Source organism: Lipotes vexillifer, unplaced genomic scaffold, assembly GCF_000442215.2.
Source record: "Lipotes vexillifer unplaced genomic scaffold, Lipotes_vexillifer_v1.1 scaffold200, whole genome shotgun sequence".
In the NCBI taxonomy this organism is placed as follows: domain Eukaryota; kingdom Metazoa; phylum Chordata; class Mammalia; order Artiodactyla; family Lipotidae; genus Lipotes; species Lipotes vexillifer.
This window is the reverse complement of record NW_006790475.1, coordinates 457,125-472,698: the sequence shown is the minus strand read 5'-3', so window position 1 is coordinate 472,698 and position 15,574 is coordinate 457,125. Positions and strand designations below refer to the sequence as shown.

Below are 15,574 nucleotides of genomic sequence, written 5' to 3'. Positions count from 1 at the left end.
TTTGTAAACCAACTTTGGCAGCCTCTCTCTGTGTGAATGTTGCAGGTGGACGGCACGCTACAGCTTTAACTGTTGATGGGAAAGTATTTTCCTGGGGTGAAGGTGATGATGGCAAACTTGGACACTTCAGTAGAATGTAAGAATATTTTCTTCATTACTTGCTAATAAGAAACTGTTACTGTTAATAATAGTGAATGCTTTTTGATAGTTTTTTATAGAAAATTGAGTAGGATGGGTTATTTATGAAAATGGAACTTAAAAATATATTTAAAAATTATCTATGAATGTGGTTTGGCCTCACATGTTCTGTTTTAAGGTTTGATAGTTAACTTAATCTAAAGATATTGTTTTGACTAAATGTGGCTCAGTGTTGATGTCCTTTTCTTTCTTCTTTAAAAAGGCTGGATTGATTATAGGGAATATTATTTAATCTTGCTTTAGGAACTGTGACAAGCCACGGCTGATAGAGGCCCTGAAAACCAAGCGAATCCGGGATATTGCCTGTGGGAGCTCCCACAGTGCAGCCCTCACGTCCAGTGGTGAACTGTACACCTGGGGCCTTGGAGAGTACGGCCGCTTGGGACATGGGGATAACACAACACAGCTGAAGCCCAAAATGGTGATTATACACATTTTTGTTGCTTGCAGAAAGTTTACCACCTGCTGTTTTCCAGAAAAGATAAGTTCCCAGTCTAGGACAGTTCATAAACACATGACCAGTATTGGCTTTCAGTCTGTGGGGAAAAAAATCCCCCGTGCTTTCTTAGTGCCTGTGCTTGATTCTGTTTTTAAATTTGTGATTGAGTAGGTGAAAGTCCTTCTTGGTCACAGAGTAATCCAGGTGGCGTGTGGAAGTAGAGATGCACAGACCCTGGCTCTGACTGATGAAGGTGAGTCCTGTCCTGACTCCACATTGCTGGGGGAGGAACATTGTGAGACACTGGCCTAAAGTGTATATTTTTAAACCTAGGTTTGGTATTTTCCTGGGGTGATGGTGACTTTGGAAAATTGGGCCGGGGAGGAAGCGAAGGCTGTAACATTCCCCAGAACATTGAGAGACTAAATGGGCAGGGGGTGTGTCAGATCGAGTGCGGAGCACAGTTCTCCCTGGCCCTCACCAAGTCGGGAGTGGTGTGGACGTGGTACGTAAACGCCTGTCATCTGTCAGTGTGTCTGTTTGGGGCGTTTTAGGGAGGGGGGAATCTTTATTTTCTTCCTCGTTCAGGCATCTTTGTTTTTTAGTTTATTTTGAGTTGGGATTAATGACAATATTATAAGAAATTTCCCATTATACCTGGGCTGTTTAGAAAAGAACACTGGAGAAATTTTAGTCCAACTTGTCTGTCTCGTTTTGTTTTTGTTTATTTATTTATTTTTAACATTTTTATTGGAGTAGAATTGCTTTACTATGGTGTGTTAGTTTCTGCTTTATAACAAAGTGAATCAGTTATACATATATCCCCATATCTCTTCCCTCTTGCGTCTCCCTCCCTCCAATCTTCCCTATCCCACCCTTCCCACCGAGCTGATCTCCCTGTATTATGCGACTGCTTCCCACTAGCTGTTTTACATTTGGTAGTGTATATATGTCCGTGCCACTCTCTTACTTTGTCCCAGCTTACACTTCCCTGTCCCCATATCCTTAATTCCATTCTCTAGTAGGTCTGCCTCTTTATTCCCATCTTGCCCCTAGGTTCTTCATGACCATTTTTTTATTTTTTAGATTCCATATATGTGTGTCAGCATACAGTATTTGTTTTTCGCTTTCTGACTTACTTCACTCTGTATGACAGACTCTAGGTCCATCCACCTCACTACAAATAACTCAATTTCGTTTCTTCTTATGGCTGAGTAATATTCCATTGTATATATGTGCCACATCTTCTTTATCCATTCATCTGTCAGTGGACACTTAGGTTGCTTCCATGTCTTGGCTATAGTAAATAGAGCTGCAATGAGCATTGTGGTACATGTCTCTTTTTGAATTATGGTTTTCTTAGGGTATATGCCCAGTAGAGGGATTGCTGGGTCCTATGGTAGTTCTATTTTTATCTTTTTAAGGAACCTCCATATTGTTCTCCATAGTGGCTGTACCAATTTACATTCCCACCAGCAGTGCAAGAGGGTTCCTTTTTCTCCACACCCTCTCCAGCATTTATTTGTAGGTTTTTTGATGATGGCCATTCTGACTAGTGTGAGATGATATCACATTGTAGTTTTGATTTGCATTTCTCTAATGATTAGTGATGTTGAGCATTCTTTCATGTTGGCAATCTGTATATCTTCTTTGGAGAAATGTCTATTTAGGTCTTCTGCCCATTTTGGGATTGGGTTGTTTGTTTTTTTGATATTGAGCACATGAGCTGCTTGTAAATTTTGGAGATTAATCCTTTGTCTGTTGCTTCATTTGCAAATATTTTCTCCCATTCTGAGGGTTGTCTTTTGGTCTTCTTTATGGTTTCCTTTGCTGTGCAAAAGCTTTGAAGTTTCATTAGGTCCCATTTGTTTATTTTTGTTCTTATTTCCATTTCTCTAGGAGGTGGGTCAAAAAGGATCTTGCTGTGATTTATGTCATAGAGTGTTCTGCCTTTGGTTTCCTCTAAGAGTTTGATAGTGTCTGGCCTTACATTTAGGTCTTTAATCCATTTTGAGTTTATTTTTGTGTATGGTAATAGGAAGTGTTCTAATTTCATTCTTTACCTGTAGCTGTCCAGTTTTCCCAGCACCAGTTATTGAAGAGGCTGTCTTTTCTCCATTGTATATTCTTGCCTCCTTTATCAAAGATAAGGTGACCATATGTGCATGGGTTTATCTCTGGGCTTTCTATACTGTTCCATTGATTTGTATTTCTGTTTTTGTGCCGGTACCATACGGTCTTGATTACTGTAGCTTTGTAGTATAGTCTGAAGTCCAGGAGCCTGGTACCATACTGTCTTGATTACTGTAGCTTTGTAGTATAGTCTGAAGTCCAGGAGCCTGATTTCTCCAGCTCCGTTTTTCGTTCTCAAGATAGCTTTGGCTGTTCGGCGTCTTTTGTGTTTCCATACAAATTGTGAAATTTTTTGTTCTGGTTCTGTGAAAAATGTCAGTGGTAGTTTGATAGGGATTGCACTGAATCTGTAGATTGCTTTGGGTAGTAGAGTCATTTTCACAATGTTGATTCTTCCAATCCAAGAACATGGCATATCTCTCCACCTATTTGTATCATCTTTAATTTGTTTCATCAGTGTCTTATAATTTTCTACATACAGGTCTTTTGTCTCCTTAGGTAGGTTTATTCCTAGGTATTTTATTCTTTTTGTTGCAGTGGTAAATGGGAGTGTTTTCTTAATTTCACTTTCAGATTTTTCATCATTAGTGTATAGGGATGCAAGAGATTTCTGCACATTAATTTTGTATTCTGCTGCTTTACCAAATTCATTGATTAGCTCTAGTAGTTTTCTGGTAGCATCTTTAGGATTCTCTATGTGTAGTATCATGTCATCTGCAAACAGTGACAGCTTTCCTTCTTCATTTCCGATTTGGATTCCTTTTATTCCTTTTTCTTCTCTGATTGCTGTGGTTAAAACTTCCAAAAGTATGTTCAATAATAGTGGTGAGAATGGCAACCTTGTCATGTTCCAGATCTTAGTGGACATGGTTTCAGTTTTTTCTTTCTTGTTTAGGTGAGGTGTATGTATAGGGTTTCTTCTGCTGCTTTGCCGTGTAAGAAGCCTAGTGATCAAATGGGTGGAAAACAGATTTCTGATTTATTTGATCCCTGATAAAGTTCATGTGTGTTTCTAGTGAAAGATTATTTTACTAAATCAGAAAGGAATGGAATATCCAGCTGACCACGGCCAGGCAATGTGATGGCCTAAGCCTGAGTATCATGACCCAAAGGCAGCCGAGGAAGAATTATAGCAGAGAGGTCTTTTAAGAGCCATTTGAGGTTGTGTGTCATGTTTTCAATCTCTTTAGATGAAACCTACCTCAGTAACTTAAATGTAAAACACACATGAAGGATCTTGCTAGCTGAATTAATGAATTAATTTGAATTAATGGTATACTATTTTAGAACAATATGATAACAGTAATTTCAAAGACCTTGGGCACTGTGTATGAAGTTATCATTGAGCTGCCTCTAGTGCTGTGACAGTGAGTGTTTTCTTGTGAGGCATTGCCAGCACCATAATCATGTATTAAAAATGCTCGCTCTTGACCTCCTTGCAGGGGGAAGGGGGACTACTTCAGGCTAGGCCACGGCTCTGATGTGCATGTGCGGAAACCGCAGGTGGTGGAAGGGCTGAGAGGGAAGAAAATTGTGCATGTGGCCGTCGGGGCCCTGCACTGCCTGGCGGTCACTGATGCGGGGCAGGTAAGCGAGCCTGTGATAGGTCCTTTTGTCTGTAGTGTAACGTGATGAAACGACATGAGTCCTGGTACTGGGGCACCAGGAGGGTGGGCTTTGTCCATTGTGTTCCTGTGTATATCTGCCTAACTGTCAGCACGGGTGAGCGTACCCGGGAAAGAGCTGCTGACTGATACAGGCTATAAAGCCATGGGGTTTCCCACTCTAATGCCTGATGGGGAGATATATGTACTTCATTTCAGAAATAAAGTTATCCTTGACAAGTGTTACTCGTTCTTCCACCATGAGAGGCCATCCCGTGACAAGCTCATAGATGATATACTTTGATATTCACTTATGACAACAAATCAGCACACTGTACTTTAATCAAATGAATTAAAAATGAATTATACTTTCTAATTCTGTAAAGCCAAGGAGTAAATTCCTTTAAAAGTGAGCATATTTTTTTGATCATTTTTCTTTGCAAAATAAAGGAAAAAATAAGTTACTATATTTAGTTGAAGAGGAGAACTTCCCTGCTTCCTGTAACCGAACAAAATAGATGAATTCATTGGGTTGATATTAAGTAAATACCCATCTGTAGTCACTGGCAAGAATTTTGAAGTAAATTTAGAGCAAATGTTCTGAAATGTTGAAAAATTCCATTTTTTCCCCCTTAACAGGTATATGCTTGGGGTGACAATGACCACGGCCAACAGGGCAATGGCACAACCACGGTTAATAGAAAGCCCACACTTGTGCAAGGCTTAGAAGGCCAGAAGATCACGCGAGTGGCTTGTGGGTCTTCGCACAGTGTGGCATGGACAACCGTCGACGTGGCAACACCCTCTGTCCATGAGCCTGTCCTCTTCCAGACCGCAAGAGACCCTTTAGGTGCTTCCTATTTAGGTAACACAGATTTGTGTTTTATTTGAGACCCCTCTGTGTGCTATAGCAACGCCGTCGATAGAATGTGTGGTGTCGCTACCAGATTAGGGATTGTGGCACTGGGCTAACTGCATTCTGAACCACAGCTGCAGAATCATCGTGGCGCACTGTGCTGTGATTTATGCTGGAAGGAAAACTTGAGAAGGGAGTGCAAGGCTGATTCCTGTACTGTGGTCAGGTCAGGTCTGGCAGTGCTGTACACATGTGCAAACAGGGGAGACTTTATAATAACCACCTGACATGTATAGGCACTTGGTATTTTCAATAGTTCTGTTTAGGTGTGATCACCATACAGTAAACCACACACCTTTAAAGTGTAGTTTTCATCAGCTTTGATCTGTGCATGCCTGGGAGAGCATCATCACAGGTGAGGTAATGGATGAGCCCGTGCACTACCCTGGAGTTCCTGTGTGCCCTTCGTAGACCCACCCTGCCTGCACACCACTGACTTGCTTTCTGTCACTATAGTTCAGTTTGCCCTTCAGAGTTTTACATAAATTAAGTCATACAGCATGTACTTTTTTCTTAATCTCACTTTTTTTACTTACCATAATTATTTTGAGATTCATCCACATTGCATGTATCAGTATTTCATTTTTTTATTGTTGAGTAGCATTTTATTTATGGGTATACTGCAGTTGGTTTATTCATTTGCCTGTTGATGGACTTTTGGGTTGTTTCCAAATTTTGGCTATACAGATAAAATTGCTGTGAACCTTTGTGTACAGGTCTTTATATGGACAAACGCTTGCATTTCTCTCTAGGGTAATACCTAGGAGAGGAATTTTTGGTAGATGTAGGTTTATCTTCTTAAGAACTGCAAACTGTTTGCAAAGTGTTTGTTCTAAAGCTCTAGCTCCTCCATATTTGTGTCTGTACCTGGTATGGTCAGTCTTTAATTTTAGCCATTCTTGTAGATGTGTAGTGGTATCTCATTGTGGTTTTGCTTTGCTTTTCCCTAATGACTAATGATGTTGAGAATCTTGCTTATTTACCACCCAAATATGTTTTAAGTGTCTATTCAAATCTTTTGCCTGTATTTAAACCTAGGTTGTTTGTTTTCTTATTATTGAGTTTTGAACACTTTTTATGTATTCTGGGTACAAGTCTTTCATCAGATATATGATTTGCACATATTTTCTCCCAATGTAGCTTGTCTCTTCATTCTCTTAGGTGAATTTTAAAGAGCAAAAAATTTCTAATTTTGATGAGTCCAGTTTGTCCATTTTTATCTTTTGAGTGTTGTATTTAAACAGCCTTTGCCTGACTCAAGATCATAAAGATCATAAAGATTCTTTTCCTGTGTTTTCTTACAAAAGTTCTGTAGTTTTAGTTATTTAGGTGTATGCTTGATCTTGAGTTAAATTTCATATATGGTGTGAGGTATGGATTGAAATAAATTTATTTATTTATATTTGATATATGGATATCCAGTTGTTTCAATTGCATTTGTCAGAAAGAAATATCCTTTCTTGATTGAAAGAATTTGCACTTGTGTCAAAAATTAGTTGTTTATGTATGTGTGGATCTATTTCTGGATTCTCAGTTCTGTTTAGTTGATTTATTTTTGTATTTTGATGCAACCACCACATTGTCTTGATTACTGTAGCTTTATAAAAGAATGAATTCAAGCTTTGGTAATCCTTTAGTTTTATGCTTTTTCAAGTGTGTTTTGGGTATTCTAGACCCTTTGCATTTCCATATAACTTTTATTTTTTTTTATTTTTAAAATTTTATTTATTTTTGGCTGAATTGGGTCTTTGTTGCTGCACGTGGGCTTTCTCTAGTTGTGGCGAGGGGGAGCTACTCTTCATTTCAGTGCATGGACCTCTCATTGCAGTGGCCCCTCCTGTTGCAGGGCATGGGCTCCAGGTGCGCAGGCTTCAGTAGTTGTGGTGCTTGGGCTAAGTAGTTGTGGCTCGTGGGCTCTAGAGCACAGGCTCAGTAGCTGTGGTGCATGGGCTTAGTTGCTCCACGGCATGTGGAATCCTCCCGGACCAGGGCTCGAACCTGTGTCCCCTGCATTGGCAGGCGGATTCTTAACCACTGCGCCACCAGGGAAGCCCCTCCATATAACTTTTAGAATCAGCTTTTCAATTTTTATAAAATAGCCTACTTGGGAATTTGATTGCACTGACTATAGGTCATTTTGGGACTTGCTTCACAGTATTGAATCTTCCAACCCTTGAATGTAGTATTTCTCTCCATTTGTTTAGATCTTTAACATTTCACAGCAATATTCTGTAGTTTCAGTGTACAGGTCTTGTATATCTTCTGTCATATTTATCCCTAAATATTTCATATTGTTCATCTGTTGTTAATGGTGTTTTAATAATTTCTTTTGTTCCTTGCTATTATCTAGAAATATTCAAGTTGATCCTTGCTAGTGTGTAGAAATACAGTTGATCTTTTTAAGGACATTTGGATTATTTCAGTTTGGGGTTATTAGAAGTAAAACCTGCTATGAGTATTCCTATTAAGGTTTTTGAGTCAGTCTTCCATACCTTGAATAAACCCCACCTGGTTTTGCTACTTTTCATTTCTTTGATTTTCTGTTGTTTATCGGTTTTCAGTTTTATTGGTTTCTGTTCTCATCTTTATGCTTGCTTTATGTTTATTTTCTATTCTTTTTCTAGTTTCTTGAGGTGAGAGCTTAGATCGTTGATTTGAGACTTTTCCTCTTGTCTATTGTAAACTTTTAGTACTATAAATTTGCCTCTCAGCACTGCTTTAGCTACATCTCTCAAATTTTGATATGTTGTATTTTCATTTTCATTCAGTTATATGTATGTATTTTAAGGACATATGAAAAGTAATTTTATTTTTGATTAACCTTAAACTTGCCAAACTGCTTCATTCTTTGAACAGCATTTATCTTCTGTTTGATACTCAGGCTGCACTCATTGGAAATTAGTGAAAACCACTTAGGGATTCCACTTTGAAGTTATAACCATACAGCGAGGTGTTTTGAATATAAGCCTATCTATATGTTTATATGTTGGATAAACTTTAGGAACTCTTAGTGTCTCTTGTTTTACAGAAATTCTCTCTGTCTCCTGATGTACTTTGGTTGATCTAGAAAACAAAAGGCAAAGGGCCAGAAAGCTAACTTCCTTAAATGAGACAAAAGGAAAATTTTTCCAACTACCACTATAAATAAAAATCTTTCAAATACCAAATCAGTTTTCTCAAATCTTTCAAATACTGAATCAGTTTTCTCAAGTATACAACAAATTCTAATTTGATGGGTTTTTTCTTACTACTTCACTTCAAACAGTGACCTATAAATTTGTTTAAATAATAATTAAGTACCTTTTCTGTTTTTTCAGAATGAAAAAAATTAAATGCTGTGTTGAAGATAACTACTAAAAATACTTCACCTTTCACATATGGTCCCTGTGTTGAAAATCTATAGGAATTTTTCCAATTAACTTTCAAATCTTCCCACAACCTCTTTGTTTTTTTAAAAAATATCATCTTGGAAATAATTTGAATGAATGCTCTGCAAATCAAGAATTGATTCACAAGTCCCTATTACCATAATCATCAATTTTAACAAGTCTCCTCAATATGTTTTGTATCAGTTTTCTTGATTATAAGATGAATATGGCAACATTTTTAATATAACAGAATATTTAATTATATCAGTTTCCCATGAAAACACATTTAATGATGTTTATATTAGCCATTTCCATTGGTTGGCAGGAGGCTCTTCCACTGAAGACTCCCATGGTTTCCATTCCACCATTTTTCTCACCAGACTTAGTTCATTTTCAGCCTAAAGAATCACCTCTTCTAGTTGGCCACCCTGAAGTTGCTCTTCTAATTTTTTAACATCTGGTTCCACTTTAACCATACGCAGCTTCTCATTTGTAATCTGTTCTATATACCTTTTATATGGTACATTTTTAAGGATTTGTCCAAGAACATAAAGAATCTTTGTATACAATATTTTTAGCCTCTTGTGTGGACTCTTACATACCCACAGTCCCACAAGGCCAGTGGTCTTCTTCAGCATGCCCGCCATGACAGCCCAGTTTTATATATTCTAAAAATTTATTTTCAGCTTTGTTTTTGACTTGTGGATTATTTTTTTGTACCTTGTTGTATTCAAGTTGCCAAAAAAAAGGTTAAGAACTGTTACCTCTTTGTTCATGATGGATATTGGTTTGTAATTTTCTATTAGTATCTCTGTCTGGCCTCATAGAATGAAGTGGTAAGTGTTCCCTTCTTTTCAGTTTTCCTTTTTATTTTGTGTAGAATTGGTATTCTTTCAGTAGAATTCACCAGTGAAGCCACCTGGGCCTAGAGTTCTTTGCGCAGTCTCTTTATGTTTTTTAACCACAAACTTAATTCCTTTAATAGATTCAGGGTTATCTGTTTTTTTTTTTCTAGTAAGATTTGTGTCTTTGATGGAAGTCGAACTTATTGGCATAAAGTTGGTCTCAATATTTGCTTATTTTTCTTTTAACATTTGTAGACTCTGTAGTGATGTCATTACTCATTCCTTATATTGGTAATTGTATCTTCTCTTTCCTAGAGGTTTATCAGTTTTATTAAGTTTTTTCAAAGAACAAGCTTATGGTTTCCTTGATTTTTCTTCGTTGTTTTTCTGTTCTCTATTTCACTGATCTCTGCTCTATCTTTAATTCTTTTCTTCTAAGAAGCTTAGGATCTTCCTACTTTTCTAATGTGGACATTTACTTTTCTCTCCTTGACTAATTGACTCTGCTATCATTATGACAGATTACCCTCTTTATCCCTTTGCTTTGAAATTCTTGCTTTAAAGTCAAATTTGTCTGATATGAATATAGTGACTCTAGCTTTCTTTTGACCAATGCTATATAGTATTTAAACTATGGTACTCCATATACCACGGCAAACTATGGTATATCTTTTCCATTCTTTTACTTTTAACCTACTAAAAGACACTTCCTTGTACGAAGCATAGTTGGATTTAGCTTTTTAATTTTTTCTCTGACAGTCTCTAATTGGGGTGTTCATTTCACTTACAGTTAATGTGATTATTAATGTATCTGTTTTCAGTCAGTATCCTGCTATTTGTTTTCTGTTAGTCCTAGCTGTTCATTGTTCTTTTTCTTCTCTTTTTTTGCCTTTCTTTGAATTAATTGTTCTTTATGATTTTATTTTCTCTTTGTTTTCTTTGAGCTCTAACTTATTATGTTATTTTAGTGATTGCTTTAGGATATATATTATACACCTTTAATTTATCATAGTCTACCTTCAGGTGATTCTACACTTTCATGTATAGTATACGAATTATACAACAGTATACCTCTATTTCTTCCCTCCTAGCCTTTGTGCTGTTGTTGTTATACATTTCTTTGTATGTTGTAAATGTGACAGTTTTAAAAATTAATTTTCTTTAAACATTAGGTTATCTATCTAAATGAATTAAAAAGAAAAGAATATCTCTATATTTACTCATGTAATTACCATTTCTGGTGTTCTTCATTCCTTTGTGGAGATCCATATTTCCATCTGGCACCATTTTCCTTCTGCTTATAGGACTTTTTTTTTTTTTTTTTGCAGTACGCGGGCCTCTCACTGTTGTGGCCTCTCCTGTTGCGGAGCACAGGCTCCGGACGTGCAGGCTCAGCGGCCATGGCCCACAGGCCCAGCCGCTCCACAGCATGTGGGATCTTCCCGGACTGGGGCATGAACCCATGTTCCCTGCATCGGCAGGCGGACTCTCAACCACTGCACCACCAGGGAAGCCCAAGGGCTTACTCTTTTATGTCTTGTAGCTCAGGTCTGGGGTTCTTCCTTTCAGCTTTTCATGTTTGCAATATATTTTAGCTGGGTATAAAATTTTAGGTTGACATTGTTTTCATTGAGAATTTGCTGTCATTCTTATCTTTGTTCTTCTGTACATAACATCTTTTTTTTTTTTAAGGTTTTCAAAATAACATTTATTTCTTAAAAGTTAACATGTGCGTAATAGGAAACCAAAGAACACAAGAAGCAAAAAACAAAAGTCATCTTTCATCACAAGCAGTTTACCATTTGATGTGTCCTTCTAGGTCTCGTTTGTGTATTTAAACACAACTAAGCATCCATTTTTATGTAATTAAGATCATACAGTTATGTATCATGCTTTTTCACACATCATGAATATTTACCATTTCAAAGTCCCAAAGCTATGAGTATTTTGATAACCAGAAATACACTACACCAACTCAATCTGGAAGGAAAAAAAATGTAATCCTTTCTTGGTGACAGAAACTTCAGAAAAGACAAAAATGGCAACAGGCCTCTAGATAAAGATATTGGCAGAGTTATGATTAAAATACTATATTCCCTTAATGTTCAATTAAAAATGAGATATAAAGCAACAGAGTGCCCAAAGTATAATGCTCTTAAGAGGATTCATTATCTGATCTAAACTATTAAAGTATTAGCAAGGAGGTATGTTTCCTCTGAATTTCTTAACAATGTATTCCTATAGTACAGCCAAGAGATGCACAAACATCAATGGTTATCATCAAAATATGAAAAGGAACACATCCACATACTTCCCTCCCTTTTATACTTCCTTCTGCCCCTCTGCTGCCAACCTAATGAACAAGTCCTGGTGTACATTTCTCAGATGGTTTAACAACTCCATGTCCAAGATGCTACTTTTTTACCAATTATAACAAAGATATTTACAAATTGGTTAATTCCCTAGCTCTACTTTTTATCATACATTGTCACCTCAGAACTCCTAAAAAGCCTAGATGTTGCAAAATAATGAATGAACCTTGTCCATAATAAGCATTGGTACTTTACAAAAATGCACATTTAGATCTATGGTTATAACCTAAAACTGTCTTCTAGATATGGAGATATTAGCTAAGAGCCCTTCCCTTCACCCTTCCTCTTAACCACTCCTCCAGCATATCAGCGACTAAGTACAGGACTATATCTAGCTCCAAGAGGTGGATTAACATAGACACTCCCAGAAGACACAGCCCTTCCTAAAAACCAACAAAAGGGCATTTATTAAGGGGTTATTTTACTCCCTCTACTTTTAATATACTTTGGGCATTAGGACTTGCTTATTCTTTAATACACAGCAGTATTAACTAAAACACACAAGTAGAACAATGGTTAGACAATCTGAACTTGTCTAAAGACTCATGGGCACAGATCCCTTCTCTGTACTTCCTTCCCTGTCCACTCCCCGCCTCCCCACCCAGTGAATAGTCAGCTTACTCTCCAAGACTCAAGTTTTAACAATTTCCACTCCCCCAATACAGCCATTCCTATGAATTAACAGAAAAAAAATACTTTAAAGGTGTTACTTTTAACTCTCTATTTTCAACATACGTTGTGCACTTTTACACATCTAGAAAGATTAGATGTTTCAAATACAGATTTAAGTTTGTCCACTATGTATACACGTAGTAGCACTGAAGAAACTGCACACAAAGGCTATAGTCACAAAGTGTCTCCTAAACAGGAACACTCTGGCCTAGAAGCTTGCCCTTCTCATCTCTATCAACCCAGTGGGCAAGAATAATAAGCTCTGTAATGCTTAGAGGGGATTTTAACAATTTTACTTCTTCCAGTTGTTTTCAGAAGTCTTTCCTATGAATTTTAACACAAAGTGTACACAATGTATTTATCGGCTATTTTTTTCATACACTGGCAACCTCTTTAACATCTAGGAAGACTAGATGTTGTAAATTTGGACCCTCTGTCCTTTATGTACATATGTAGACAGCCAAGTAAAACAAAACACAGAGACACACCAGACAATGGTTAGTCTTGGTATAAAGCCCTTTACGCTTTCTTCTCCCTGAACCAGCACAAATAAAATAATGTGTACAGCTCAGAGAGGTGGTTTGATCATTTTGATCACTCCATTTCTAAAAGACAGTATTTCATATGAATTTTAACAAAAGGATATATCTACAAAATATGTTACTTCACTACCTCTACTTTTAACATACTTTGTGTACTTCTAAACATCTAGAAAGAGTAGATGTTTCAAATAAGGACTTAAGTTTGTCCACTATATACACAGTAGTGTTGAATAAACTACACACATGTAACAATGGTTAGATCTGAAAGTGTCTTCTACATAGGAACATTCTAATCTAGAACACTTCATTTCTCCCAGTGCCTCCTTTCTGCCATCCATCCAACATTGGGCAAGTACAGGAACAGGTGTCACTTAGATGTGATTTACAATTTCACTTCCAAAGGCCCTTTTCAGAAGACAGCCTTTCAATGAATTTTAACACAAAGTGTACAAAATGTGTTAGTTTACTAACTCACTTTTGTCATACACTGGCAACATCTTTAATATCTAGAGACTAGATATTATAAAATTGGGACCCATTGGTCCAGTATATACAAAATATATACAGTAAAGTTAAACAAAATGCATGTAACATATAGAGCAATGCATAAGTTGAAATGTTCTAATACCTGCTAGCAAAACATCTTTTGCAATCTTTCCTCCCACCTCCCTAAACCCAATGAACAAGCACAGAGTATACTGTTCAGAGAGGAGGTTTAACAATTCCATTTCCAAAGACAGTATTTCCCATCAGTCTTTAAAAGCTATTTACAAGAAGCATTAGTCTACTAAAACTACTTTTAAATACATCAAGCACTTCTAAACATCTAGAAAGAATAGATATTTCATATAAGAACTTACTTGTCCACTATGTACACAGCACTGTTAAATAAAATTGCACACATGTAACAATGGTTATAATCTGAGGTATCTTCTAAATATGACCATTTTGGCCTGAACCATTTCCTTCCTCACTTCCTTCTCTCCACCGCCAATCCAGTGGACAAGTACATGCATATGTAATGCTTAGAGGTGGTTGAACAAATTCATATCCAAAAGTCATTAAAGAAGACAAGCTTTCCTATGAATTTCAATAAAGTATACAAAATGTGCTCATTTTACTACTTTGTCATACACTGGCAACCCCTTTAACATCTAGAGACTAGATGTTGCAAAACCAGGACTCAATTTGTCCATTATATGCACTATATACACAGCAAAACAAAATGAACATACAAAAAATGGTTTTGTCTGAAAATGTCCAGGTATGAACACACTAGCATATTACCTTTTGCAATTCTTTCCCTCCCTCCTCCAAACCACTGAACAAGTATAGACAATAGTATACTGCTCAGAGAGGTGGTTTGACATTTAACATTCCCAAAGACAGTACTTCCTGTGAATTTTAGCAAAAAGATATTTACAAAGTGATATTTTACTACCTCTACATCTAACATACGTTGGGCACTTCTAAACATCTAGATGGACTAGATGCTTCAAATAAGGACTTAATTTGTCCACTATATACAGAGCAGTACTGAATGAACTGCACACATGTAACAGTTATAATCTGAAACTGTCTTCAAAATACCAGCATTCTAAGACCAACCCCCAGAGAGAGGGCTATCATGCTCAAATTTTCAGAAAACCTTTCCTAGAAATTGTAACACAAAATGTACAAAATGTATTATTTACTAACTCTATTTTTGTCATACACTGGCAACCTCTTTAACATCTAGAAAGACTAGATGTTGTAAATTAGTACTCATTTGTCCATTATATACACTATATACACAGCAAAGTGAAACAAAATGCAGGAACATAAAAAAGACTGGTTAATCTTGCCTCACTATGAACACACTGGCACAGAGCTCTTTGCACTTCCTTCTCCTCCCCCCGACCTTGAACCAGTGCACAAACACGGTGCATACTGCGTACTGTTCAAAAAAGTGGTTTGGCCACCCCTCCCCCCCCCAAAGCAACATTTCATACGAATTTTAACAAAATGGTATTTACAAAATGTCTTTTTACTACCTATACTTTGAACGTATATCAGGCACTTTAGAAGATCTAGAAAGACTAGATATTTCAAAAAAGTACTTACTGTCAACTACACATACAGTAGTAAGGAGTAAAATGCACACACAAAACAATGGTTCTAATATGCAAATGTCTTCTGTAACCAGTCTGGCACAGAACCTTCTTTTCTTCCTCCTCAACGTCTTCCATTCCATGTTCTCTAACCCACTGAACAAACGTGGTCCTCTGTGGCTCCTGATGTCGCCTCTAGAGGCGGTCAAACAACTCCATTTCGAAAAGTCATTTCCAGAAGACGTTTCTTTTCTACGGTTTTTTTTAAAGAAACAAATGGCATTTACAAGACATGTGACTTTAACTCTATCATACATCGGCAACCTCTTCACATCTAGAAGGCCTATATGTAGTGAAAAGTTTTCTTTTGAGGTTGGCGGGAAAGTTGAGAGCAG

The 15,574-nt window shown here is 37.0% G+C and overlaps 1 protein-coding gene and 1 pseudogene across 1 annotated transcript in view; one reads left to right on the top strand and one right to left on the bottom strand.

Moving 5' to 3' along the window:
* HERC2 (HECT and RLD domain containing E3 ubiquitin protein ligase 2) overlaps window positions 1-15,574 on the top strand; it is a 231,524-nt gene that overhangs the window by 159,818 nt on the left and 56,132 nt on the right. The window contains 6 exon segments of the mRNA XM_007463762.1: window positions 46-136; window positions 442-619; window positions 809-890; window positions 971-1,142; window positions 4,213-4,357; window positions 5,014-5,239. Of these exon segments, the coding sequence (XP_007463824.1) occupies window positions 46-136; window positions 442-619; window positions 809-890; window positions 971-1,142; window positions 4,213-4,357; window positions 5,014-5,239 (894 nt within the window).
* LOC103079334 (NADH dehydrogenase [ubiquinone] 1 alpha subcomplex subunit 5-like) lies at window positions 8,955-9,305 on the bottom strand (annotated as a pseudogene).